The following is a 27304-nucleotide window of genomic DNA, read 5'->3' as shown; positions in this document are numbered from 1 at the left end:
AGCACCAATGAGCAGCGAAATGTCAAATGAAGAATGGGAGGCAAGGACAGAGATAATCAAACCTAGATAATCTCCCCTGAACAACATTTATTGTATATCTCCATTTCACGGGACTTAGTTCAATGACTAGAAGCTTGTTTACAATAAAAGAGTAACTTTATTTCTGTTAACTGGGTTTCTTTTAATTAAATCTCAAGAAAAAAAACCCAGGCCTCTCAAGATAGATCAGTGTTCAGATCGAAATCATTTTCAACCCAGCAATTTTTACAGCCTTTGGTTCACTATTCATATTCTAATAGAATAAATTAGCTGAGGCTTCAGCTCTTTTCTCTTATTCTATTAAAGCTCTTCCAAATAATTCAAAAACATAAATTATGTACGGTTGATTCTTAGAAAACGGTAAAATTTAATGTAATGTCGCAATGTTAAAGAAGAAATAATGAAGGAAAAATACATTCCTGCTTTAGTCTAGGCTGTGCATAGTTCAGATTTGACTTTTAAAGATTTTCATGAAACATAAAACACTAAACTTACTATATTTTCACATTCCTGTAGTTTTGTTGATCCCATGAGTCAAGGCCAGTGCTAAGAGAAAGACTCTAATGCGAAGGAAAACAGTAAGCAAATAATTGAATTCTTTGCCTGGGTCTATACCATATCCTCTGTGTGTGACCTGGGGCAACTCAATCTTTCTGGTCCCTTTTGTCTTTAATAAAATAAGGCTTCTAAGATCTCTTTTGCCTACCTTATAACTGTTATGAGGTTCTGTACAGGAAAGTACTTTAGAAACTATTAGGCCTTATGCAGACTTAAAATAAGCTACTCCAACAGGAATTTAAATAAAAATAAATGAAAGGGTAGGGATAAAAGATTTCCATGTAGGGAAGATTGAGGGGTTTTTCCCTTCTTTCCATATGCTGCGTCCTGCTACTTGGGACAATTTATTCCTGTGTACCTTACCTCAGGGATAACTCCAAACAGGGTTTTCGGGGGACTAGAAGAGCAATATGCTCTGGAGTTTCTTTGACACTCTCTTCTGAAAAGGCCCATAGTTCTTTGATCCTGGTGCTGGCCCACTAGACAGTGTCTACAGCTCCCATCCCAGACCCTTGTGTCTGGGTCCACCCTCTTCATTAGGACCCAGTGACTCAGAAACTCCGGCCATTGCGGTGATAAGCATATGCATGTGACTGTCCAGATGGTTCTCTGAAATCCTGCAGAAATCTCAGTTGAGTCCAATTTGTACTCGAAGTTTTATTATTGGAGACTTATCTCCAGCAGATTACAGGGAAGAGGAGAGGAGAGGAGAAAAAGAGATGTACAGGGTGGGGAGAGCAGTCATGGGACAGGGAGAGGGGAGGATAAGCATAACAAGGACACTTTTTCATTTCTAGTCAGCTTTCTTTTATCACTTGGAATAAAATTTCTTACCCTTTCTCAAAAGGCAGGGGAGAGGGAACTTGAGAGACTGTTTTATTCTGTGAGTCCAAGACAGAGGGAAACCCTGGTCAGAAGAAAGAAAGGGCAATGGAAAAGGAAATAGGTGTCCTAACCCTGGGATCTCTGGTGGAACAGAAAAGAGGGGGTAGTTTAGAAATAAGGAGCATGTTTTGCAGGCCTTGGGTCCGAAGCCCCTGGCTATTCTCTGCATATGCTCACCCTGCTCTCCAGCTCCCTGTTTTCCTTAGCACCCCAGTCTCAGAGCAGCAGTCACACTCCTCTCCCCTGTCTCATCCCTGCCTCTTTGGAACATCTACTCCAGGTTCCTGAAGCTGGAGGGGCACCTGATCTGCCTGCTACTCAAGGAAAGTGAAGTAAAGACCCCATTCTTGTGTTAGCAGGGCATCTCTGGCATTCTGGATGGCCAGCTCCTACAGAGCTGTTAGAACCTCATCAGTTAACTACTGATGGGTTAAAGAGACTTGGGGAATTTGGTCATTATTCATAAAATTATTTCTGTTGGAAAATGCACCCTAACTTCTAATAAACAACCTTACAGAGCATAATTTACTTCTAAACTCAAGAAGGCTAAAAAAGTAAAAAAGAAAAAAATTTAAAAAATAAAGGGCCATATCTGCAGGTGTATCAAAGCTTATGAATAAAGAAAGGACTAAGATGAATCTTTTTCTTGTTTTGTAATAATTAAAAAATCATTGCCCTTAGTTGGTAGTTGATGGCTCTACCTAAATTGACTTTGTTCTATGCAGAATTCCAGATGACATATTAAAATAGAATTTAAAGAAGAATCTACCCTTAAACCTATGTTTGTTTCTGCACTCTTAATTCCCAGCAAAAGGTCATCAGGCCGCTGTTACCGCTTCCCACTGTCTCACAACTCATTAGGCAAATGATGGGTACATGCTGGTCATGAAAGATGGATGACATGGATATAGCCAAACCAACTCTGACATCTTCGTCTTTCCCTTTATGCCAAATTCAGAATAATACAAGATTAGAAAATCATGGCTGAATGCACATAAAGAGGGAATAACTACTGATGAAAGATACAAATCAAGAAAAACATAGTAATTGAAAAGAGAATTTTTAAAAATGGAGATGGGTTTTCAAAGTCATATTGGTAAATGATTCCTGGGCTCTCTTTATAGATGGCCTTTCTCCTTCCAAAGCATGTCCAATGTACTTCCATATCCATTTTCACAAACCCTCTTCTAGGTGGTTTTTAATAACACTTACTGAGGGCTTTTCTTTGTAGAAGACACTGTGTTTAGTGCTTGGCACCTGCTGTTTCATTTGAAACTCACGACAGCACCAGGAGGCAGTTTTATGGCAATTATCATTTGACACATAAGGACACTGAGTCACACAGAAGCGAACATGCCTCAGGTTGAACAGCTCCAAGTAAGGGGCAGGGAGTAGCGCTTCAACTGCAGGCAGACTTCAGAGCCTGTGTAGTTCCTCACTGTGCTAACCCTGTTTCCTGAAGAAGAACATGAGGTTCAGAGAGGTTAGATTTACTTACTCCAGCTAGTGGTTAGCAACTTCAGACTAAAAATGGGAAGTAAAGCCATCAATGGCCATGAGACTTGGATTTAAGAATGACCATTTCCCCCAGTTTGATCAATGAATGGGGTGTGGTTGCAGCACTGATTCAGTATTATTTAATTCTCCATAATAATTGATTTTGTTCAGCCTCTGATGTGTTTATAGACTAAAACTTCACTGCCGCAAGATTTTAGAGAATCCATGCCTTTATGGTTTTTATTGAAGATAATATATTTTGATGAAAAAACCTAGATACTAGAAAACCCATCATAGTTACTGTCTTCATGTAGTCGAACCAGAGAGCCCACTGCAAGTGGAACTGAAAACTGATGGCAGTTTATATATGAGGAGCTACAACTGACAGACACAATCAACTAAAAATGACACTGATGTCATCCCGACCTTCAACTCTCAGTTGGCAGCTATCTCTTGGTTGGGAGTATATTTATCTTTAGGCTCAGAGCAGCATCCAGGCCAGCTGAAACTACAAGAAGAAGAGCTTCATAGATCCCCCCCATGCTCAGACTCAGCTTCCTTTCCAGAAGGTGATAAACCTACAAGTAGTAGGAACAAGATGAAGAAGAGTCTGGTATCTTGATCCCATCCAAGAGTCCCCTCAGCATAAGATGGGCCAATAGAACTGAACATCCCCCACAGATTCTTTTGGCATCTGCATTATTTAATTTCAGTGATTACAAATTCTCTCAAAGCCAGAAAAATCCACCCACATGCAAATAATTCTAATATGCACTGTAAATGATGGTGACTGTCAAGACAATGTTATCTTATTATTTCTGGGTCCAGGAATTGATCTTTTAAGAAGAACTTCCCTTGCATAATTTTAAAACAAGTTTCCCCAACATTTATAAGAAATGAGCTCTCCTGCCGATGAAGAAAGATGTGCATCAGCATTATCTTGTGGAATATGACTGTACTGGGGAAGTCAACCCTCTCATCCTCAACACCAGAGATCAGGGATATTTTCATTTTCATTTCTGTCTCTATTTCCACTTCATTGAGCTCTCTTTCTCCTGTGAAATCTGTTTTCATTATAGCAAACTCATCAGTAGTGCCGATATGGCCATTCATTCCTTTAACAAAAGTCTAAGCTGCAGGATTCCCAACTTCTCTGTCCAAATCAAAAGATTAAACATTAGCACAGAAGTTAATTCCAGAAGAAGCTTCACTTTTGGAGACAAGACACAAGGAAACATTCATTTAATCTGTATTTTTAAGAGAAGATAAAAAAGAATTTCCTCTGAAAGATGTTCACGGGTAACCACTTCATTTTTTATCATAGGATGGTACCCCTATAGTCTTCTAAATTGTAATCCAGAAAAGGTTGTTATCTTGGCCCAATTACAACAAGGCAAATAGCTCCAAAATCAACCAACATCAGCCATTCCCATTTTCCAGGGGGAGACAGGGAGATGGAAGTGCAAGGAAGACTGATAAAAACAAAACATCACAGTGGATTGAACTGTGTAAACATCTACTTTCACACTAAATGCATACATACTTCATATTCAAACTACCACACGTCTTAAGGTCTAACTATTGGAAAGTTAAAGGCTCCTAACAGCTATTTATACATGCATCTTACACACCACAGGGTTAACCAGATAACCCACTACAAATGGAATTGACATGAAGCAAAACTGATGCCAGTTTATGTAAGAATAGCTGCAACAGCCAAACATAATCAAGTAAAAATGACATTAATTATACACTAATACTAATACTTGGGGTGCCTGGGTGGCTTAGTCGATTAAGCATCTGCATTCGGCTCAGGTCATGATCCCAGAGTCCTGGAATGGAGCCCCTCATCGAGCTCCTTGCTCAGCCGGGAGTCTGCTTCTCCCTCTCTTTCTGCCTCCCCCCACCCTCGCGCCCTGCTGTGCTCATGCTCTCTCTCTCTCAAAAATAAATAAATAAAATCTTAAAAAAAAAAGATACACTAATACTAATACTCATTCCAGAAATCTGTGAAGACTCTATGTGTGTAAACGGTAGGAACCAGGCAATGCTGCCAGCTGTGCTGTTAATAGCTGGACTTCTTCGGATTAGACTAATTTTGTATCCTCAGAATCTGGTAACATAATAACATGTTAATTTTATTTACAAATACCAAATTTTAGTTTCCCTTAATAACTCACATAGTGGGTTACTAGTAAATACCCCATATATGTAGATAAAAATGAATGTTATTTGACCCTAAGAATAAAAACATTGGTCTGGTATTTTGGATAAGTTCTAAGTCCATGAGGAGAATCTTCGGGGTCCATCATGGTTTCTATAGACTCTACTTGGAGAAACTCTGAGGTAGGGCCATATACAAAGGCCCATAGGTGTACCAATATGACATACAATAATGAAATATGGAACCACCCAGGGAACTTTCCTTTAAAATATGACAAGGCATTTTAAACGAACAGGCAACCATCTTATAAGATGAAATTTTATAGAGTTAAAAAAGTTGAGAAAAAAATTCAATAATTTTGTTAATGGGTAGAGATGATAAAGCTGAGTATGACCATTTTAGAAAAGATTTTGACAGTTGCCATTTAAATAGCTGACCAATGAAGAGTTATATTTTCCAATCCTAATCCAATTCATCTTGCATAACATCTCTGAATACAGTACCATTTTTTTCTACTCAAAAATCTTCAATGCCTCTTCATTTTCTACAAAGTATTGCCAATTCATTTGAAATTTATACAAAATGGACTTAGGTCTGGAAATACTATGTGTTAAAGTGAATTCAAAAAGAACTAGAAAATTTGGACATTACTAAAACCATTTAAGAAATGTTATCAATAGTTAAAATCTTCCTATATCTAAGAAATCATTTCAGGGTTATACATTATTCCAGAGTCTAAGAAAATAATCAGTTATTTTTTGGAGGTCAATACCTTAATAAGAAAATTTAACAAGAGGATTATAAGAAAGGAAAAAATACTGGTCAATGTCACTCACAAACATCCATGCAAAAATTCCAAACAAAATATTAACAAACTAAATACAGCAGTGTGTATAAAGGATAAAACATTATGACCAATATGGGTTTATCTCATGAATTGAAAGACAGGTTGCCATCAGAAAATCACAATATAATTCACCAATTAGTATTAGAGGCAAAATTCACTTGATCACCTCAAAAAATATAGGAAAAGCATTTGATAGAATTTAATATCTATGATTTATTTATTTATTGGGGGGAAGGGGCAGAGGGAGAGGAAGAGAGGGAATCTTAAGCAGGATCCATGCCCAGCACTGAGCCTGACATGGGGCTCGATCTCACAACCCTGAGATCACAACCTGAGCCAAAATCAAGAGTCCGGCATTTAACCGACTGAGCCACCCAGGCACCCCAGTATCTATTAATTTTTAAAACAATGATAGCAAGTCAGCAATAGAAGAAAACTCTCTTAACCTCCTAAAAGTAATTAACAAATATCATTGTACTTCATGGAAAACATGAAATCTTCCCCTTTGAGATCAGGAAAAAGACAGGATGCTCACTATCATCACTTCAACATTTTACTAGAGGTACTGACCACAGGGGTAAAAGTGAAAACGAAATACAAAATATATGCCATCTATGTTTTATTAGAATAAAGTTTAAACAATTGCTTAGCTTCGACTAAAAAAATAAATCATTAATATTTCAATAAGTTCTCTTATGACAGAGAAAAAGGCAATTATTCTATTAAATTTATTACTATTCTATTTAACTCAAATTAAAATGAATTATATGGTCAACAAGAGCAGAAAATGAACTGAGCCACACTTGACTCTAAGTTTCTCAAAGACAGAGAGAAGGTCTTGGGTAGGTTCGCCCTAAGAAAAAATCCAATGAGAGAACATGGATTTAACGTACAGCAAAGAGAAAGAGAGAGAGACTATGTGGATAGAAGAAGGAAAACATTTCATTCTCAGGAATAGTAAATGCAGGAATTAGGCTACGATGATTTTTTAAAAGGAAGTGAAAAATCAAAGAAAACAAAACAAAAAAACCAGGGGGTCCAGTCTAACATGTCAACAGCCCCAGTGGCAGGTGGTGGTTCCACTAGCCCTTGTGGATTTACGGGTTAATCTCCTATAGCATCCAGCACTCTGGGGACACTTGGTGAGTGGTAAATATTTCAAACCTTCAACTGGCCGATCAGCTGGAATCTGTTTTTTACTTAGTGCACTTCCATTTCCTTTGCTGTTCCCAGCAGCTTTCTGGGTGTCAGTTTGCATTATTATGGTTTTCAAAACTGGGTCAAAAAATAAAGTTCCTATGCCTAATTACACACTGCACTAACGTACTTTGGCAGTCATTCCTATGCAGAAATTTATGTTGACTGTTTTTGGTCTGTCCTCTCCAATCTTACCTAATGCAGGCTCTACAACAAGAATTATAAAAATTTTACATAATATTTGCATGTCGGAACATGATTTAATATCAATAGTAGCATTTTATAGCTAAAAGCAAATTAGACTTAGGAGATCATGAGAGACTAGCAGGTAACTTTTCTTTTTTTTTTTTCCTTTTTTCCCCCCGAGAGAAACTGTGAAACAACAGAACAGTCTGTGCTACATACATAATTAAAACAGATGTTCTCAGTCTTAATTTTCATAGCTAATTTTGACAGCCAAAGAAATGCACTTTTCTTTTGTATAGTCACCTATTTTCTCTCAAATGTGTCCTATGTCATCGCCCACTGGGATCGCTCAGAAAGAAAGGGGTGATGTGATGGGAGGTATTCATGCAACAGCAAGAACTCTGCTATATTACTGTTACGTCAGTGAACGAGAACAGCGATCACAGTGACCATAAAATCATTTTAAAGTCCTCACAGTCTAAGCATTCTTATGCACTAATGTTGCAGATCACAGTTTTCACTGGCTTTCTGTGGTCTTCCATGACAGAACCTTATAAACCACAGAGAGAGGAGAGAACTGTCTTCCTGTGCTTCGTGGTGGCGTTTGTCATTTTCACACCTGTCAAGGCACTGTCTGATTGGCACCTAAGCTCTCTTCTTACACATCTGCCAACACCAGATCTGTGAAAGGTCTACTCGGCTGCAGTCGTGAGCCAGCTCTGCTCTCACAACATGACACCCTGAATCCCAGCTCTGCTTCTTCCCTGAGAGGGGGATGGTGCTGGAGCAATCTGATGGAGGCGCCCCCGCTCTCTGCTGCCTGCTGACCACAAAGCCCGCTCCCTCTCCTCTAGTTCCCTTCCTCTCTGCTGGGGAGGGGCTGGGGCCTACTCCAATCCTAAGTACAGATTGGGGAATACCTACAGGGAGCTCCAAACCCCCCAGCATCCACAGTAACTCTGGTTGTCTCATAATTACGCTGGGATCCTCTGACAACTAACTCAAACAGAGCCATTTCCAGCCCACTGCAGGTGATGGTTTCATTCTCCCCAGGAAAGCCCAGTATGGGATGATCCAATCTAAGCCCTAAGCCCTGCGACTGGTTGGTTCCTCTGCGGTGGGAGTTGACCCAGATTGCCATGGCCCAGGAAGCAACACTCTGGGTCTTTACCAACTGCACGAGACTCTATTTTCAAGGCAGGGTCCTCAAGGGCAGCTGGCGGTGGCTTCATGCAGCCTGTGAATTCATGCAGCATTAGATGACGCTCCCCACCCCCACCCCCCACCCCCGGCAGGAATGATGCACAAGGAGGAACCACAAAGTCTAAGGGGCAAATAAAGCTCATTCCGATCTGAACGATGGACTGTATTGAAGGGCTGTGATCCAGGTAAGGTGGTTTGAGGGGATGGAGGGCAAGAGGCTGACCTCTCTCACTGGGAAGATGGTAATGTCCTAGTTCAGGGAAGTTCCATAGGGTTGGGGTTCCAGGAGAAGGCCCTACTTCCAAGGAGAGAAGGCAGGGAATCAGAGAAAAGCTGAATGGACTGGAACACGGAGTAAGGGAGGGAAGGGTGCTCGACTCTGCAGAGAAATGCTGAACAAAGCAGATCTGTGTGGAATTCAGACACAGAACATGCTCGGTGGAAGTAAAGGCCAGAAAGGCTGTGGGCCAAGCTGGGTGCACAGCAAACCCAGGGCTTACCAACGACTGGCCAAACCCAGGGCCGAAGGCCGCATAGGCAGCACAGCAGCTGGCCGCTAAGGCCCTCTGGCTGCATGGTCAGAGCTCAGGAAACAGGATCGGTCTGAAGCTTCTGAATAACTATGGCGCCAAATACTATGCTGGGTACTTGACATATGTTTTCCCTAATCCTCACAAACTTTCACACAACGGGGACACCAAAATTAACTCTACATCTCACTAGTCTCAGCTTAAAAGTCACATTGTCAGAGTAGACTTCCTTGAGCCCATTATCTAAACTAACTTTCCCCATTAGACTCTCGATTACCTTCTTCCTCGTCTCATGTCACTCAGCACAGCTTATAATTTGCTATTCATGAGAGTGATTAAAGCTCCTTGTTAGCATACATTGTTCCATTTTCTCTGCGAAATGTGTCCCCACAGTTTCTGGCACACAGGCTCTCAGAAAAGATTTTTGCACCTTTGACTACCTGGAAAGGAATGCACGGAAGCACCTAGTGACTTGCATGTGAGCTCCAGAGGCCCTCGTGGGTTCAAAGTTTCCCTCTATGGACTTGTGGCCACTGCATGGACTAATGTATCTAAGAGTCAGAATGACATTCATCTTCATGTAAATGAGATTGGTTTTTTTTTTTAAAGATTTTATTTATTTACTTGTCAGAGAGAGAGAGAGAGAGAGCACAAGCAGGGGGAACGGCAGGCAGAGGGAGAAGCAGGCTCCCCGCTGAGCAAGGAGCCTGATGCGGAACTTGATCCCAGGACCCTGAGATCATGACCTGAGCTGAAGGGAGACATTTAACCCACTGAGCCACCCAGACATCCTGAGATTGTTTTAAATAAAATTCAAAATTTAACATTGACTAGGTTTTTACTAAAAACTGGGAATTATATGAGAGATGAATTTTATTATTTTACTTCTCTGTTGGACTTCCAAGAAAAAAGAATAGACAGAAATATGCACTTGTGGGAGTCCATCTACTCTACTCACTTACACTATTTCTGTTAGGAAAACTGTTAAGAGAGATTTCAATAGGTCCATGAGAAAAATAAGGCTTTCTTTAGAGTAAACGTGTTTAACTGATACACAGGTTTCTTTACTATGGGACTTCTCAGCGACACTAATGTGAAAGTATTCATTAAGGTTCTCCTGTGTGTGTGCAGGTTGCGGGGAACAGTCAGGGGGGGTTGGCATGTTGATACTAAGCATTTGGTTCTAGAGGTACCAATGGACTCCATTCCCATTCCCACAGAGAGAACAGAGTTTATCAAGTTGCTCTTGTGTTCAGGTAAAACCATATCAAGAAGCATTTGACCAGCTCTGCAGTACATTAAATCCCATCTTCCTAATCCTAGTTGGATAAATCCTGTACACAACAAATTATCTAAGGCTGAGGAAATGTGAACAAGAGTCCCATCAATCACTCTACTGTTAAATTTACCCTGCATAGCAGAGCCTTTTTCAATTTCTGCCCAAGACGGTCTCATCTGAATTGATTGCTCCACAGACCACTAGACGAGAATATGCTTGTATTATAAGAACTTGAAAGGGCCTGGGCCCTGATGAGGTGGGAATATTGGCAGCACGAGGGGGTCCACGTTACAGTCCACACCTGACCTATATTAACTAGCTCCAAAGAAGGTACTTTCATTCTCTTTTTAGGAGCAGGAAAACCAGAGATGCCAAATAATGTTCTCAAGGTCATGTTGTATGTGGTGGGGTCTGGATTTGAACCCAGGTCTTCTAGCTCCAGTTGTTTTCATGGAATGTACTGAGAGACTCTTCCTCAAGTCCTGTTCCCCTGCCCTTTCTGCCCCTCAGTATTATAGCTTGTCCCACTGCCCCATGGTCATGCCACAGTTCACAAGGCCTTCTTTGATCATGCCCAGCCATGCTGTACAGCTGGGCCATCATCCTTTTTAAGGAGTTCCCCAAGCCCCACGCAAGGGGGGCTCTTAATTCTCTCCTAGCCTTGGCAGAGAAGGGCCAAGCCCGAATTGTGGCTCTTGCCAAAGTTATTTTTGGTATTTTGGGTTACTCAGCAGAATTTCAGCTTCTTCACCTCATCTATTTTCTCTTCATCCAGACTCCTGGCTCGACTTCCCTCTGCTGCTTAGGCTTGGTTGGGAGCCTTTGACTCAGGACTGAGGGCATCCATTCATGGCTACATTTTGTGATTATTATTCTCTCACACCTCCCGACTGCCCTGCCTCCTCAACCTCCCTGAGTATAGAGTGGGGAAGTGGCTGACGGCAGCCCTAACTAGATTCACAGGGCAGGGTATTCTGTGAGTTCTCCGAAACATACTTCATCCACCTCTGTCTCCCCAAATGGTTATTCTCATACTCAGAAGGTTTTCCCAGGTGCCCTCTTGGTCCTAGGACAGCTCTGCCAGTAGATCACGGTCTCTCTGGTGTTTTCTCAACGGGGAGGTGCTCAGTGGCATAGAATGTCTGATGACTGCAAAGTTAGGGAAGAAGCTGTCAGTGCAATGAGTTGGGAGCACGCTAGACATGACACAAGGTAGCAAAGCTGGAGGTAAAAGAGGAAGAGTGAAGAATGAACAGGAGCTCATGTGCAACCCTTCAGCATCTCCTGCCATGACTGTCGGCATCAGCAAGCCAGAAACCTAGACACATCTTCTCACTCACCCTTATGGTCAGCCACCTAACACCAGACAGAGCAGATCTACACCCAATCTGGGGCACCCATCCTCTCCATTCCACTCCCATATTACTGCCTTTGTTTCCCTAGTTGTTTTTTGTCCAGACTGATGTAAGAGCCTTCAAATGGGTTTCCCTGACTTTGAAATCATTCCTCTCAAACCTTCCTCCTCAAAGCCTTCAAAATTCCAATTACAATACTTCCCTCCTTGAAACACTTTTTTGCTGCCTCAAATTTGCTTCGCTTGGAGTGAACATTGCAATCACTTGGGTGCTTTTCACCAGATTTACATTTTTTTTTTTAATTTTTTATTGTTATGTTAATCACCATACATTACATCATTAGTTTTAGATGTAGTGTTCCATGATTCATTGTTTGTGCATAACACCCAGTGCTCCATGCAGAATGTGCCCTCTTTAATACCCATCACCAGGCCAACCCATCCTCCCACCCCCCTCCCCTCTAGAACCCTCAGTTTGTTTTTCAGAGTCCATCGTCTCTCATGGTTCGTCTCCCCCTCCGATTTCCCCCCTTCATTCTTCCCCTCCTGCTATCTTCTTTTTTTTCTTTTTTCTTTTTTTTTTTTTTTAGATTCTATTTATTTGACAGAGAGAGCACAAGCAGAGGGAGAGAGAGGGAGAAGCAGGCTCCCCGCTGAGCAAGGAGCCCGACGCGGAACTCGATCCCAGAACCCCGGGACCATGACCTGGGCCGAAGGCAGCCGCCCAACCGACTGAGCCACCCAGGCGTGCCTTCTTTTTTTTCTTAACATATATTGCATTATTTGTTTCAGAGGTACAGATCTGACATTCAACAGTCTTGCACAATTCACAGTGCTTACCAGAGCACTTACCCTCCCCAGTGTCTATCACCCAGTCACCCCATCCCTCCCACCACACCCCCAACTCCAGCAACCCTCAGTTTGTTTCCTGAGATTAAGAATTCCTCATATCAGCGAGGTCATATGATACATGTCTTTCTCTGTCTGACTTATTTCGCTCAGCATAATACCCTCCAGTTCCATCCACGTCATTGCAAATGGCAAGATCTCATTCCTTTTGATGGCTGCATAATATTCCATTGTAGATATATACCACATCTTCTTTATCCATTCATCTATCGATGGACATCTTGGCTCTTTCCACAGTTTGGCTATTGTAGACATTGCTGCTATAAACATCGGGGTGCACGTACCCCTTCGGATCCCTACATTTGTATCTTTGGGGTAAATACCCAGTAGTGCAATTACTGGATCGTACAGTAGCTCTATTTTCAACTTTTTGAGGAACCTCCATACTGTTTTCCAGAGTGGCTGCCCCAGCTTGCATTCCCACCAACAGTGTAGGAGGGTTCCCCTTTCTCCGCATCCCCGCCAACATCTGTCATTTCCTGACTTGTTAATTTTAGCCATTCTGACTGGTGTGAGGTGGTATCTCATTGAGATTTTGATTTGGACTTCCCTGATGCCGAGCAATGTTGAGCACTTTTTCATGTGTCTGTTGGCCATTTGGATGTCTTCTTTGGAAAAATGTCTGTTCATGTCTTCTGCCCATTTCTTGATTGGATTCTTTGTTCTTTGGGTGTTGAGTTTGATAAGTTCTTTATAGATTTTGGATACTAGCCCTTTATCTGATATGTCATTTGCAAATATCTTCTCCCATTCTGTTGGTTGTCTTTTGGTTTTGTTGACTGTTTCTTTTGCTGTGCAAAAGCTTTTTATCTTGATGAAGTCCCAATAGTTCATTTTTGCCCTTGCTTCCCTTGCCTTTGGTGATGTTTCTAGGAAGAAGTTGCTGCAGCTGAGGTCGAAGAAGTTGCTGCCTGTGTTCTCCTTTAGGATTTTGGTGGACTCCTGTCTCACATTGAGGTCTGTCAACCATTTGGAGTCTATTTTTGTGTGTGGTATAAGGAAATGGTGCAGTTTCATTCTTCTGCATGTGGCTGTCCAATTTTCCCAACACCATTTGTTGAAGAGACTGTCTTTTTTCCATTGGACATTCTTTCCTGCTTTGTCGAAGATTAGTTGACCATAGAGTTGAGGGTCCATTTCCAGGGTCTCTACTCTGTTCCATTGATCTATGTGCCTGTTTTTGTGCCAGTACCATACTGTCTTGATGATGACAGCTTTGTAATAGAGCTGGAAGTCCGAAATTGTGATGCCACCAGCTTTGCTTTTCTTTCAGATTTACATTCTTAAGCTCTACCCACAACTTCATCAATCAGAATCACTTGGGCATAGGGCCCGGGTACACATAGTTTGGAAAAGGTTCCTGGTGAATCTGATGCACCATCCAATTGAAAAATCACTGCCCTCTCAGGTGAAGGCCAAGCTCTGTAACATGGCATTGAAAGACCTTTATGAACTGACTTGCTTCAACCTGCCTCATCAGCCATTCCCCTCTATCCACCTTAGACTCCAAAAATACTGTTTTTTGTTCTTTTAAACCAGGTTCCTAAACTGGTATGCTGAGCCATGCCTCTGTGCCTGTGCTCTTATCCACCGGGAAAATGACAACCCATCCTTCTAGATCCAGCTTAAGGAGCATTCCTGTGAAATCATCCACACTTCCTGCTTCAGAAGTTTCATCACTCCCTGCCTTGAGCTTCTATTGTTTCTTAAACATACCAGTTCAGAAATACAGTATTTTAGATGGTTCTGACATCATTCAATAAGGTAAAAATCTCAAAGTCAAAATTACTCTTAAAAATTCCTTAAATAACTCATGAAGTAAGCAGTTTGCTTTAGACAAACACAGTAATATGTGTATGTATGTATACACAGACACAGAATATAACTATGCAGTACTGTTGTTTAAACACTTGTTATACCAGTAGTGAGCTCACGGTATGGACTTGTAGAGACAGAGACCCCAAGGGAACAGCAAATTCATATGTCCCAATTGACCCTCTTTTTAGGACATTCAGTCACTGAGGGGAATGTTTCATCTGTATTTCTCCAGAGTGTTCCACGATAGGAGTAGGTAATATTTTAAAAATGGGCTTGTTTGAGAAATACCAGGTTAGAGCATATTAAACAAATCCCCCTTTTAAAGCATTTAAAGTGCTTGTCTTTTGCCTCCAGTGTGAATATGCAAAAAGAGGACACAATATATCACATTTCCCGAAGTTATTTGATTACAGAATGTCATTTTCATAGAGCTAGCATTCCAAAGAATACTCTGGAAAAAAAATCGGCCTTCCTCATTCCTCACTGCAGTTGCAAATGAGAAGCCAAATGAGACACAGTTGTTCTGGTTCTTATCCAAAAAGAAGGAGGTCAGCCCATATTACCTGGCACGGCCTGCATCTGGGCTATTTTCTAAAGGGGCCTCCCACCTGAGCGCTGCTGCCTGCGTGTGGCCTCGAAGCTCCCCAGCAACCACCAAGAGAGAGGCAATGAGGCTGGGACGTCCAATGCCTACTCACTTTAACGACAAAAGTGTAGAAATTAGGACAGAGCATTGTTTAGTGATTGTTGCCACTTATTTGGTAAAACGATTCAAGTAAATATGTATGTTGTTTACTAACACAATAATTTGCATTTATGAAGTTTTCTGTCAGTTTGACGCAGGCATTCATTTTGAAGATCTGGAACACTGGAGGGTGTGGGAAAGTACAACTTAGATGCGCACAGGTGCTTAAATGTGCACCTATCCCCATAATTACAAGTGCATCTGCAATGCCAAGTGAGTAGAGAGAAACTCTCAGGTGTCAGGAAAAGCTTCTGTGTGGCCTCTGTGCTTAAAATATGCCCTTCCAAAAAAAATATGGCCCCCAAAAAACTGCTTAGTGGTCAAAAGGAAATTAGGCCAAATTTAAATTGACTTCTGCTGTGCACAACTAACATTTTAATAAGAGGCACAAATCCATTGTGCTATTTGAATACTAAATTCAGATCATGATGCTCTCATTGACTCATGAAGTAAAAAGATCGCAGAGTTGTGTGTTAGGAACCCCGTGCCCAGCTTGGCTGTCAGGAGCTGAATGTATATTACCTTGAAAAAGTCATTTAACTTGCCTGTGCCAGAGTATTTTTCATTTGCAAAAAGAGAGAGTTGAGCTAGTTGATCTCTAAGGCACCTTTCAATTACAAAATTTTGTGAATATGAATATAGTGTTGCTCGGATAAAGGGAGGAATTGTGGAAATTTTACAGGTGGTATAATACTTTGAACTACTTTGACTCACCTATACTTTTTAAATGAAACTGATGTTCAGTTTTTAATTAACTTTCTCCTTATGTGTTGTTTAAAAGATATAATTAGAATAGAAAAATATAATAGTAATCTTTTATGAAAACATACAAAAATAATAGATGTAGTGGAAGAGTTCAAGATATGATGAGAAAAGGATTTTTAAGCACCAAATACAGTTTTCAGACTTTAGTCGATTTCTGGAAAAAATATACATATTAGTGCCTGATATATAAAAAACATCCAAATGGGGATTCTGCCCTTTGTTGTAAAGCACCTGCCATGTAGGAGCCAAAGAACAGAACTGCTTTTCCAATAGGTTTGTTTCCACTGTCTACAATTTGCATATTTTGACCCTAAAAGTTGTGTGTGATCAAGTATTTGTACAGGAAAATTTTCTGTTCTTTTCTCCCTGGGAAAGCTTGGAACAATGATCACCTTAATTCCTTCTCCTAAAAATAACTATAAGAAGTCATATTCGTGTCGACATCAGTGGCGTCCTGGTAGTAATCTGCATACTTTTGGAATTGCAATGTACTTTTCAAAAACTTTTTGAACATTAATATATTGTGTAATTTACCGAATATTTAAAAGAGGTAATAAAGCTACAAATCTTCTTATGTCTGTTGTATTCATGATTTTTTGTAGCAATTTACACATACGGAGTACACAGTCACCATGAGACATTAATTCATTTATCTCTCCATCCATATATCTATTTATAGCATGAACATTTCTCAAACTCTAGGCATGAACTTAGCAGAAGTTTTTCAGCCACTTTGGCTAGATAAAGTTGGAAGTAATTGTTTCAGAATTGATTCGAAAATAAAAAGCAACCACTGACTTGAAAATGAAAAAGAAAGAAAAGAATCCTCTCCAAAAATAATTCCTAGTCTTTGGGAAACAAGAGAAGGCTAGAGGATCCCTCATTTGAGGGATGTTAAAACTGAAGCCCAGACTGTATGGGGTAGAATTCAGGTCAGCTGTGGTCAAGGTAATGCTCTCCATTGACTGTTGACTTGGAACATGCTATTTCTAAGGTAGGAAAATCACCACCAGTAACCGTGAGTCATAGGGATCAAATGCATTTCAAGTAACACAAGGCACCTGTACACCAAGGAATAGAATTTCCTCAAATAGTGAACATATGCTGCTGTGTTTAGGACCAGGAAAAAGAAAATCCAGCCAATGACTTTTTTGTGCAGACTGGGATTTGTGTGTGTGTGTGTGTGTGTGTGTGTGTTTCATTTTTAATGATTGCTTTGGGCCAAGGCCAAATGTGTAATTTTCCCAATAGAGTTGTTCCCATTGTCTAAAATTTGTATATATTTTGCATTTGATCAAATGTTTTTACAGGAAAGTTTTCTCTGTGTTTTTCCCCCTTGGAAAACTTGAAACAATAACCACCTTAATACCCTCTCTCGAAATCTGCAGTATTCCCTAACCCAACTCCTTAGTCACTATCCTCATTTTGGAAAACATCCCTCACAAGTGACTGGTGATACCAAATAAATTTTGGTTCCCAGACTTCTTAGTTTGAGCTCTTTAATGAAATTTTGTGGGAAAAACAAAGCTTCTCTTCTAAGATCGAAAGAAATAGGAAAATAAGCATTTTAAAATGATTTTTTAAATACCTTTCTCTTCTTCAATACTCTGCCTCAATTGTTTCTTCTGCATTTTATTTTTCACAATAAATCCTAAGATAGTCAAACTTTGACAATACCCATTAATTTAGGAATTAAAATTATTTTGATCTTTTGATTTTATCTAATTTCTCTCTGTATATGTATATATCTGCATTCATTTAGCTTTCGAAGGAAGGGAGTAAAGCAATGATGCTTCCTATGTGTAATTAAAGAAACTCTAATATGAAACAGTGAGAAAAGCTTGTGGCAAGAAATGAATTATGGCTATACCAGTTCCATGTTGAAAATTATCAGATGATAAAGTATGAGATTAATCGGGGTAAACTCATTCCCTTGTGTCCACATGCACAGTGGTAGTCTGGTCCCAATCCAGTCTCAGCTACATGAGTCATGACTCAGAGCAGATCTGGAGAAGTCCCATTTCATCCCTACCATCCATCCATCCATCCATCCATCCATCCATCCATCCATCCATCCATCCAACTAACTTGCAAGAAAGCCTTACTGACAGTCTACTATGTACTAGTCATCATACTAGTACTAAGGGTACACAACATTGTGAAGAAAGTCCTTGTTTACAAAACTTAAAGAAACATGAAGGTTTGAAAACCACCCAAGAATTTCAAGCATAACTTGTGGAGTCTGGAGAAAGCAGATCAAAATGTACCTAGTTGCACAATAGACCTAAACTCCTTCTACTATTCATTCAATGTGCTCCTTCCCCAAATAATACCTTCCCTAAGGAAATGATTACGGAGTGTACAGAGAAAAGGAGACATGACATGAATCTTCCCTCAAAACACAAAAATTTCCACAAGCTTTTCTGGGACTGTATAAGTTGATTATGTGTACATTGAAAGCTGTCTCCCCCCACACCTCAAAAAAAAGGGAATCTTTTCATATTGCCCAAGACTAGGATCACCCAGGAGAACTCTCCATTATGTCTACTCATTCCAGACACATTTTGCATTATTACTAGCCTCATCTTACATGAATTCCTGAGTAAATTTAATATATTTCTGGTTCAAAAGGTCTGGGTTTCACTAAGAATGAGAATGCTGGAGTCATCAAAATGATTAAGTGCATTAACGTTAAAAAGATTTCTTTTCCTCTCTGTGGCACTTTATAACAGTCACTTCCTATTACTGGGATCAAGGGATTCTAACTGGAGGTAGCCTAAAATGTAGTCAAGTAATGTGGCTCTGAAGCCTGACAGCCTTGGTTCAATTCTGGTCCTTCTACAACCATTTGTATGATGTCAGGGATGAATCACTTTAAATACTTCAGTTTCTCTATCTTTAATAGATGGAGAATGGGAATAATAATAGTGTCCAAATTTCATAAGGTGGTTTTAAGAAATTAATTTAGATAGTTCATAAAAAGGTATTATATAGCCTGAATTAAATGTTAGCCATTACTGTTATTTTCATCTTGGACAAAATCACTTGTGGAGTGAGGAATATAGAACTTGATTTATTACTTTTGGGGATGCTATAAATTGCCATGAATAAATACTACTAATCCCATTCTACTAGTGAAATGACTCAAGCAAAGGAAGATCAAGTGACTAATTTGAGCATCTTTTCTCAATTAATATGGAACTAAAACCCAACAAACCAACTCCAAAGCTTTCTTCCTTGGGCTTCTCCTAAGGGGATGTTTTATAAACCTTGGCACTTATACCAATGGCACATCATAGACTCTTCAAATGAGTTCAAAGTGTTTCACTCACTTTGATGTTCACAGGATCATTAATCAATATTTACCAAGCACCTATAGGGTATGTGGAATGATTGTCTGGCTTTCTTGTGTTTCCTGAGCTTTGCAGACAGAAAAACAAAACCAAAAGAAGACTGTTACCTCCAAAACCATGGGAGGGGTCAATATCACAAAGAAGCATTGATTCCTGCCACTACACTCCTCGTGCCGAGGGCTCTGTCCCTTAAACCACACACCATCACCTTGCATTTCTTTTTAAAGTTTTTAAAGACCCTTACCTCTTTAGCTCATCTCTTTTCCTTTATTTCCTAATAGCTATATAGCAGATTCATATAGTTCTAGGAATCAAAGTAAGCAGTGAACTTTATTCCAAGCAGGGCTAGGATTTGTTCATAAGATAGCATGATGATAAATTTCACTTATTTACTGAAGCTGTAAGTTGGAGTATAAGATATGCAGATAGCATGCACCTTTCATATAAGTTACACTTTTCCTAAAAGAAATGATGATCATGTGTTGGTTCTTTGGGGTAAAAAATAACTTTTATTAATACCACCAACAAAACAAAATTTTTAATTAATAGGTCTTTCAATCTTAATACTAAGAGGTTTTAAAGAAAAATTTTCTTTATAAACTCATTGTGTTCCTGGCTATAGTAAGATATATGTCATTAACTTTTGTAATTTGAAAAGTCATCTTTCTCCCATCTCATGTCCCTGATAAAGAAAAGAGTTTCATAAATGTAAAACAGCCAGATCAATTCTAACAGAAATCGTTGCAAGTCTTATTGGCTGTTTAAATTTTCCTAATCTCTTTTTAAGGGTAAGCATCCGGAGAAATCTCTTTTTGCTAACCACTTTCAACAAACATATCAACACCATCTACCATACTACCTACAATTTTAAAAGCTACAAAATCTACCCCTATCCATTACATATGTGTACTTTTTATGAGTACACAGACTTGGACACTTTGGCAGAAACTAAGAGATTGCAAGGGTCAGATGTTATAGTTAGATAATCATTCCGAAACTTCATGCTCCATTAAACTAGATCCAACAGAGAATCCTCAGCCCACGAAACCTATACACAAGGCCATATGTCTTCTGCAAAATATTCTCCAGGGATATAGCTTCCAATAAAGATGTTCATCAATATTTGAAAAATATTATTTATTTTTTTAAAAAACCCCTAATAGTGAAACTCAAGAAACAGCTAGTCTTCTGATCAATTTCTAGCTAACTGAGCAGACAGAAAGACCCAGGCTTTAGTCTTGACTCAGATACTAGCTTGAGTGAAGCAAAGCAGCATTTTAACTCTAGTGGCTCTTAATTCCCTTCTTTGTGAAATGAGAATTTGTAAGATGACATCAAGTTCTGTTCCAAATACATAATTTTGTATATTTTACTTTGTGATAGTGTTATTTGTAAGCTCTGTGGAGTTTACCAGCCCTCTCACAACAACAGTCTCATTTGATCCTCAAAACTGATTTTCAGAGGTAGGTGGAAGAGTTAGCACTGCTTCTTTTTCCCAGCAAGTGTGTTACTTTTGATATCCAGCAAGATTCACTAGAGACAATAGGATCTAAAGCATCTTCCAGAAAGATTTAGTTTTCAGGAGTCAGAATAAGTACTCTATAAAAAATTGTTTTGAAACTGTCAAAGCCTTACTTAAAAGAAAAATCTTTATTTTATTTTTTTTTTTTTTTTAAAGATTTTATTTATTTGACAGAGAGACACAGTGAGAGCAGGATCACAAGCAGGGGGAGAGGGAGAGGGAGAAACAGGCTTCCCGCGGAGCAGGGAGCCCGATGCGGGGCTCGATCCCAGGACCCTGGGATCATGACCTGAGCCGAAGGCAGACGCTTAACGACTGAGCCACCCAGGCGCCCCAAAAGAAAAATCTTTAAAAACAAAGGAAAAATGTCATGCTTTGTGCTTCTGCGGATGCAGTCCTCAGTTGAGGGACATAATGTTGCTTTAGGTTGAAAATTAAATTTAGTTGCCACTTGATAAATATCTTTGGAGTGAGGACGATTTTCCTTGAGGTATTTGAAATTTTAAAGGAGCACTAGGACTGAGGTAAAATTGGATTTTGGGCTTTTATTTCTGGAGCTCATCCTTGCAAAATATTTTTATATAAATTGGAAATTAACCAGTAAAATAGTTTACAAAGAGGAGAAAATGGAGCCTTTTATTACTGAAAAGAAATATTCTGAATCCAGAGTGGAATTCTGAGTATCTCTGATGTCTTGTCAGCCCCTTTACTATAGGAAGACAAAGAAACAAAATTCTCAAAAATATGTCTCACACTTTACAGTTAATAAAATACAGCAACAGGTGTGAAATTATTTCGTCTTTGCAAGCAATCCTGTAAGGCCAAAAAGGTTTTCTCAAGCAAGCTCCCAGTTATTCTTCATTTCACAGGTCAAGGGATTTCCTGAGTAACTAAGATCCACAGGTTATCGAAAGACTCGTTTTAGCTATCTACGTGACCTCTTTCCTCATCAAAACCATTTTGAGAGAGAGGTGAGAAATAGAAATAGTACACTATGTGTGTTTGCTCTCTTTCCTTCTCTCTCTCCATGCATTTCCCACACCCCTTCTTGAAGTGTAAAGAATATAGCCAAAGAATGGGGACCACAGCAAGGAAGGAAGGGAAACAAGGTGTCTCAATTACCTAACCAGGTAATTACCAGCTGGCTGTACAATGTCGTAAATGACTAAGTCCATATTCGAAACAGAGCAGACTGTAAAGACTTCATTTCACAACATTTTGTCGGTCTGAGTTTTAATTCATAACAACAGTTTGTGTGGCCATTATAATCCATATTTAAGAATCTGAAACTATGGAAAGTGTCATAACACATGTTTCTGTCTTGAAGTAGATGCATTCTATTCTTTCTGTTGACATGTAGTAATTCACGTACAGTATAAGGAAAAATTCTCAAGCAGAATTCCTAACCAACCAGAATAGCTCCCTTTCTGCCCAGACCAAAAAAAAGGTAGAGTTTGATACAGATTTGGTATCAGAATATTCTATTTATAATAGTTTGGATTTTTTTTTAATTTTTTTATTGTTATGTTAATCCCCATACATTACATCATTAGTTTTAGATATAGTGTTCCATGATTCGTTGTTATAATAGTTTGGATTTTAATCTTTTGGGATATGTGCCTTTTCACTATGCAAGTTCCCAAAGGCTCTCACAGTGCTAAGTCATTTTCCCTAAAGTTCTTTATTTTCTCAATTTGGAATACTGCCTTCAAAGATGTGTGGAAATTGGACTAATTTTATTTATTTATTTAAGATTTTATTTATTTATTTGAGAGAGAGCACGAGCAGGGGTGGGGGATGAACAGAGGGAGAGGGAGAACCAGGCTCCCCACTGAGCAGGGAGCCCAAGGATTCAGGACTCAATCCCAGAACCCCGGGATCATGACCTGACCTGAAGGCAGACACTTAACCAACTGAGCCACCCAGGCGCCCCTGGAATTTGGACTAATTTTAATTTCCCCTTCAAAGAAGAGGAAAACTACATGCATTCCATTAGCTCATTGACCTCCTGACCTTTGTGGAAACAAATTATTCAATATATACCTAACAAAAAGTAATTTCTACATCGTAGTTAGAATTAAGCAGTTTTGTAATGAGTGTAATTTTGAATAGAAATGAAACAATCTATAAGCATGACAGTGGGTCGAACAAGAAGAAAGTAGTCTAATGCCAACTGTCATTAAACATACAAAAACCCCTCGATTCATTAATATCTTACAAATTCACAGCTATTCACAGCTCAAAATCAAATTAACCTTTTCTACCTCAAAAGAATTCATAGGCTTTAAATATGAACGTCCAAAGTTATGTGACACCAGGTACCAGCATTAGTTCTGATTTGATGTCATTTCTTTAATCAATAAAAAACCAAGACAGCATTCCTGTCATTCACCCCAACCTCTCAGCAGCAAGCTTAAAGAATTTGAAAAAGACCTCTCATTCACTTTTCTATCCACAGATTTTTCTATCCATATAATTTAATTTATATATGAGTGTCTCCAAGAGCAACTGAGGAGGTGGGCTTGTGATAAACTCATACACATTTTAAAGCTAACACATCAGTCAGAAGTTTATGAATATGGTGGCCTTTCACTTATACAGGAGGCCAAATATGAAAGGGCGAAAGGCTCTCATTATTTTTCAACTTCAAACTTCCTAATAATTATTAATACCACTTTTTATTTCAGTGGAGAAATACAGTTGTCAAGCTATGGTTATTTAGAGTAAGATCGAAGCATAATCATATGAATTTTATGCATGTTTCACCTTTAACCAAGATCAGAAAATAGCAAAAAGGGAAAAAAAAAAAAAGAGACTGGTACTACTTAATCCTTAAAAAAAAAAAAAAGAAAAAGAAAAACTAAAATGATATAAAACTACTAAAATATTTCCGCCTCTCAAGTATTGCATTTTTTATAAAAAAAAAACTATTACAAAGGAGCTATCAATCTATTAAATTAGGTATCTCGCAAATGGATTGTACTGTAAGTTTAAAATGACTTGTGTTAGAATCTCAAATGCCACCTTCAATACTTGTGAGAAGGCATTTTCTGAAGCATAATCAGATATGAAAACTGCCACGTTCATTCCAGGCTGTCCCGATGCAATGAATAAACCAAAATATGGAACTCACCTTATCGTAAACAAATGGCAAATTGCAGGCACTTTTGAGCTTGCAGGTGTCTAGCATCGTTGATTAGAAATAAACAGAACATCTTTCATTCCAGTGAGACAACTGCATATTCAGACTTGGCTCTCTTTCCCAAATCCTCAGGAGAGAGGCTGCTCACCCCCAAGGGCCAATAACAGCCTCTCCACAGAGAGCACTCACTGCTCTGAACTGCAGCCCCTCGGAACGAAAGTAAGAGGAACCCGTGATGCTTAAATACCGTGGCTTCACATTCACAGGATATGACTCAACTCTCTCTCAAACCAGTAAGGGTAGAGTTTCTCCTCACAAAACTGTCAGATTACATAACAACCATCACATTTGGGGTCCGAAACTGTTTGCAAACTATAAAATGTAAACATTTCGGCTTGTAAATCAAACGTGCATTTTTAAAGTAATTAACCTCTTCCCCGTGGCACAAGCCACAAATGGGAATGAGAATAACCTGGCACAAAGAAAACTCTTCTGCTTGCTCTCTGCAGGGAATTAATGTAACGTTATTAAATGTGTGTGAACTTGCTAGCATCGCCCTGACAGAGAGACAACAAAGAGGCGCATGAAAGTCACCAACATTCCCATCAGTTCAAAAACAACGTGTAGAACAAAGCTCTATTTTAATATGCAAGAAATGGCAGTTCTATACAACACAACAGAATCTTCTTCACGAAGCAGCGAATGGAAATAGGTCTTTGTGGTTCACTGTTGCTGATTCCCACAGAAATCCTGTCCCACGCTGTCATTACCTGTGAAGCTTGCTCTGCCTACCTTTCCAACCCAGAGCCCTCCTTTATCTGTTTTGTGAACATTTCTAAAGGAACATGACTAATGACACAACTCCTTTAGTAAATGGCAATTTTCTGTGCTTTCTCTACCACCCACTACCTCTTAACTCTGAGCTGTGTTAGGCTTGATCACACATTGAATTATTATATTTATACACCTCAGTCAATGAATATTATAGATTTAGATCCTCGAAGAAAAATCTACTACATAAATTCAATTGCCATTGGCATGATCAAGGACAAAAAGATGAAAAAGCACATGTCATTTACAGCAAATTGAAACCACATAGGGTAGGACTGTGCAATAGACACATAAGATAAGCCACATATGTCATTTTAAACTCTTAGTGGTCATGTTAAAAAAGTAAAGAGAAATACGTAAAATTAATTTTAATATTGCTTACCCCAACGTATCTGCAATATTACAATTTCATCACATAATCAACATAAAAATTATTATTTTACAATTTTTGAACTGATCTTAGAGATCCAATGTGCCTTTTACATTTATAGCACATTTTAATTCAAACTAAGGACCATCGATGCTCAATAGCCACACGTGGCTAGTGGCTACTGTAGCTGGCAGCATAGGTCTAGAGTTTGGGGTTCACTCTTCATCCTCAACTTGTGGTGCAAACATTCTTTCTTCAGAGAGATCTTCCCTTACCACCTTAGCTGAGATAACCTTCCCTAATTACTTTCCATTTCACGATGCTTTTTATTTCCCTCATAGTTCACCACAGCCTGGAATTTTCTCCTTTATTCATTCGTTTACTTTTTTATAGTCTGTGGTCCCTAACCATATTATAAGAAACCTGAGGGCAGAGACCTTGTAGTCAATATTTTATCTCCAATCTCTGGCATGGTGATGAGTACATAGTAGAATTTAATAAACATTGTCCGGGGTGCCTGGGTGGCTCAGTCGTTAAGCGTCTGCCTTTGGCTCAGGTCATGATCCCAGGGCCCTGGGGTCGAGCCCCGCATCAGGTCCCCTGCTCTGCGGGAAGCCTGTTCTCCCTCTCCCACTCCCCCTGCTTGTGTTCCTGCTCTCGCTGTGTCTCTCTCTGTCAGATAAATAAAATCTTTAAAATAATAATAATAAACATGGTTTAATAAATAAATTAAATATAGAATTTAGGCTACAGTTTGACAAACAATACAATATTTAAAAAGTGTTCTAAGACAAGGTATTTATTGGGACGCCTGGGTGATTCAGTCGGTTAAGAGTCTGCTTTGGGCTCAGGTCCCTTGCTCAGTGAGGAGCCTGCTTCTCCCTCTGCCTGCTGCTCCCCCTGCTTGTGCTCTCTTTCTCTCTCTCTCTCATTCTGATAAGAAAGAAAGAAAGAAAGAAAGAAAGAAAGAAAGAAAGAAAGAAAGAAAGAGAGAAAGATCTTAAAAAAAAGACAAGGTATTTATCATAGAAAAGATATCACTGAACTTTCAGCAAATATATTGAATAACACTTCCTGAGTTGGAAAAATTACGTCTTTTTCATAATGTTAATGATCTTCAACCTATAACGTGCTTTATTTTCATATACAATAGTATAAGCAACGTGCTTGTTTCATTATACTAGCTAAGATTTGGAAAGATACTTATAAGAATACTTTGGTCCTTATAAGATAAACCGGGATACCATTAGGATGTCTATTCATCTCCTACTCACAGAAACATAAAATATTATCTATAAGACATTTGTAGGAGACACCGATATATTTGTCTGACTGGCACATATGTCTCCTCCTTCTGGTATCATCATCCTGATTTTTATTTGGCAAGTCACCCATCTGTCCCCTCATGCTGACCTGGCCCCAGAAGTGGGCATGTGACCCAGGCCTGACCAACCAGTGTATACAATCTACAGAACTTCAGTGGTAGGGTCGAGGATGGGCACACCACCCTAGCTGGCCCACTGACAGTCAACACTCTACTTTTGCTGATAACGTGAAAGAGGTTGTGAAGTTTATAGAATGTAAGCCTAGAACTGTTGGTTGACATATGTGCTACCACCTGGGGTGAGTTGTCTAAAAATGAAGCCAATCAAGAGAAAAACAAAGTCGAAGATGTGAAAGGCAGATTCCTGATGCTATCGTAGCTCCTAGATCTGGCCACGCTATTAGGTCACACCCTCTCTCTGTTACAACAATGGATATACTAGAATATTCACTGCAGAATTGTTTGCAATGTGAAAAAAATGGAAACTGTGCAATGGGTCATGAACAGCAGAAGCACAGTTTAAAAGTTCCCGTCCCTGCTTTCCCAATATCCAAAGCTGACTGCTCTTAATTTTGTGATTTCTTCATTTTCCAAGAATATATGAACATATATGTGATATAGGCACACACTTTTTACACCACAAAAAGGAATATGCTTTCCATATTACTCTACAACATTCTCTCTCTGAACATAACTTCTCTTTTCATGGTAAGATACACACGTGTTTACATATATGTTTATTTGTCTGTTTATTTTTTATCATATTAACAATTTTATTTATTTTTA

The 27304-nt window shown here is 39.3% G+C and overlaps 1 protein-coding gene across 5 annotated transcripts in view; it reads right to left on the bottom strand.

The window, feature by feature from the left end:
* The window catches only part of MCTP1 (multiple C2 and transmembrane domain containing 1), a 505669-nt gene that overhangs the window by 311893 nt on the left and 166472 nt on the right, over positions 1-27304 (bottom strand). The window contains exon 1 of one of the 5 annotated variants that reach the window (XM_032403988.1): positions 23985-24361. The exons of the other annotated variants lie outside the window; for them this stretch is intronic. Within the exon in view, the coding sequence (XP_032259879.1) occupies positions 23985-24041 (57 nt within the window). The 5' untranslated portion in view covers positions 24042-24361. Of the gene's footprint in view, positions 1-23984; positions 24362-27304 lie in introns of those variants that run through there. 5 annotated transcript variants of the gene reach the window in all.

Source organism: Phoca vitulina, unplaced genomic scaffold (genome assembly GCF_004348235.1).
Source record: "Phoca vitulina isolate PV1807 unplaced genomic scaffold, GSC_HSeal_1.0 scaffold6, whole genome shotgun sequence".
Classification (NCBI taxonomy): domain Eukaryota; kingdom Metazoa; phylum Chordata; class Mammalia; order Carnivora; family Phocidae; genus Phoca; species Phoca vitulina.
The sequence above is the reverse complement of the archived record's forward strand: the minus strand, read 5'-3'. Positions and strand labels throughout refer to the sequence as shown.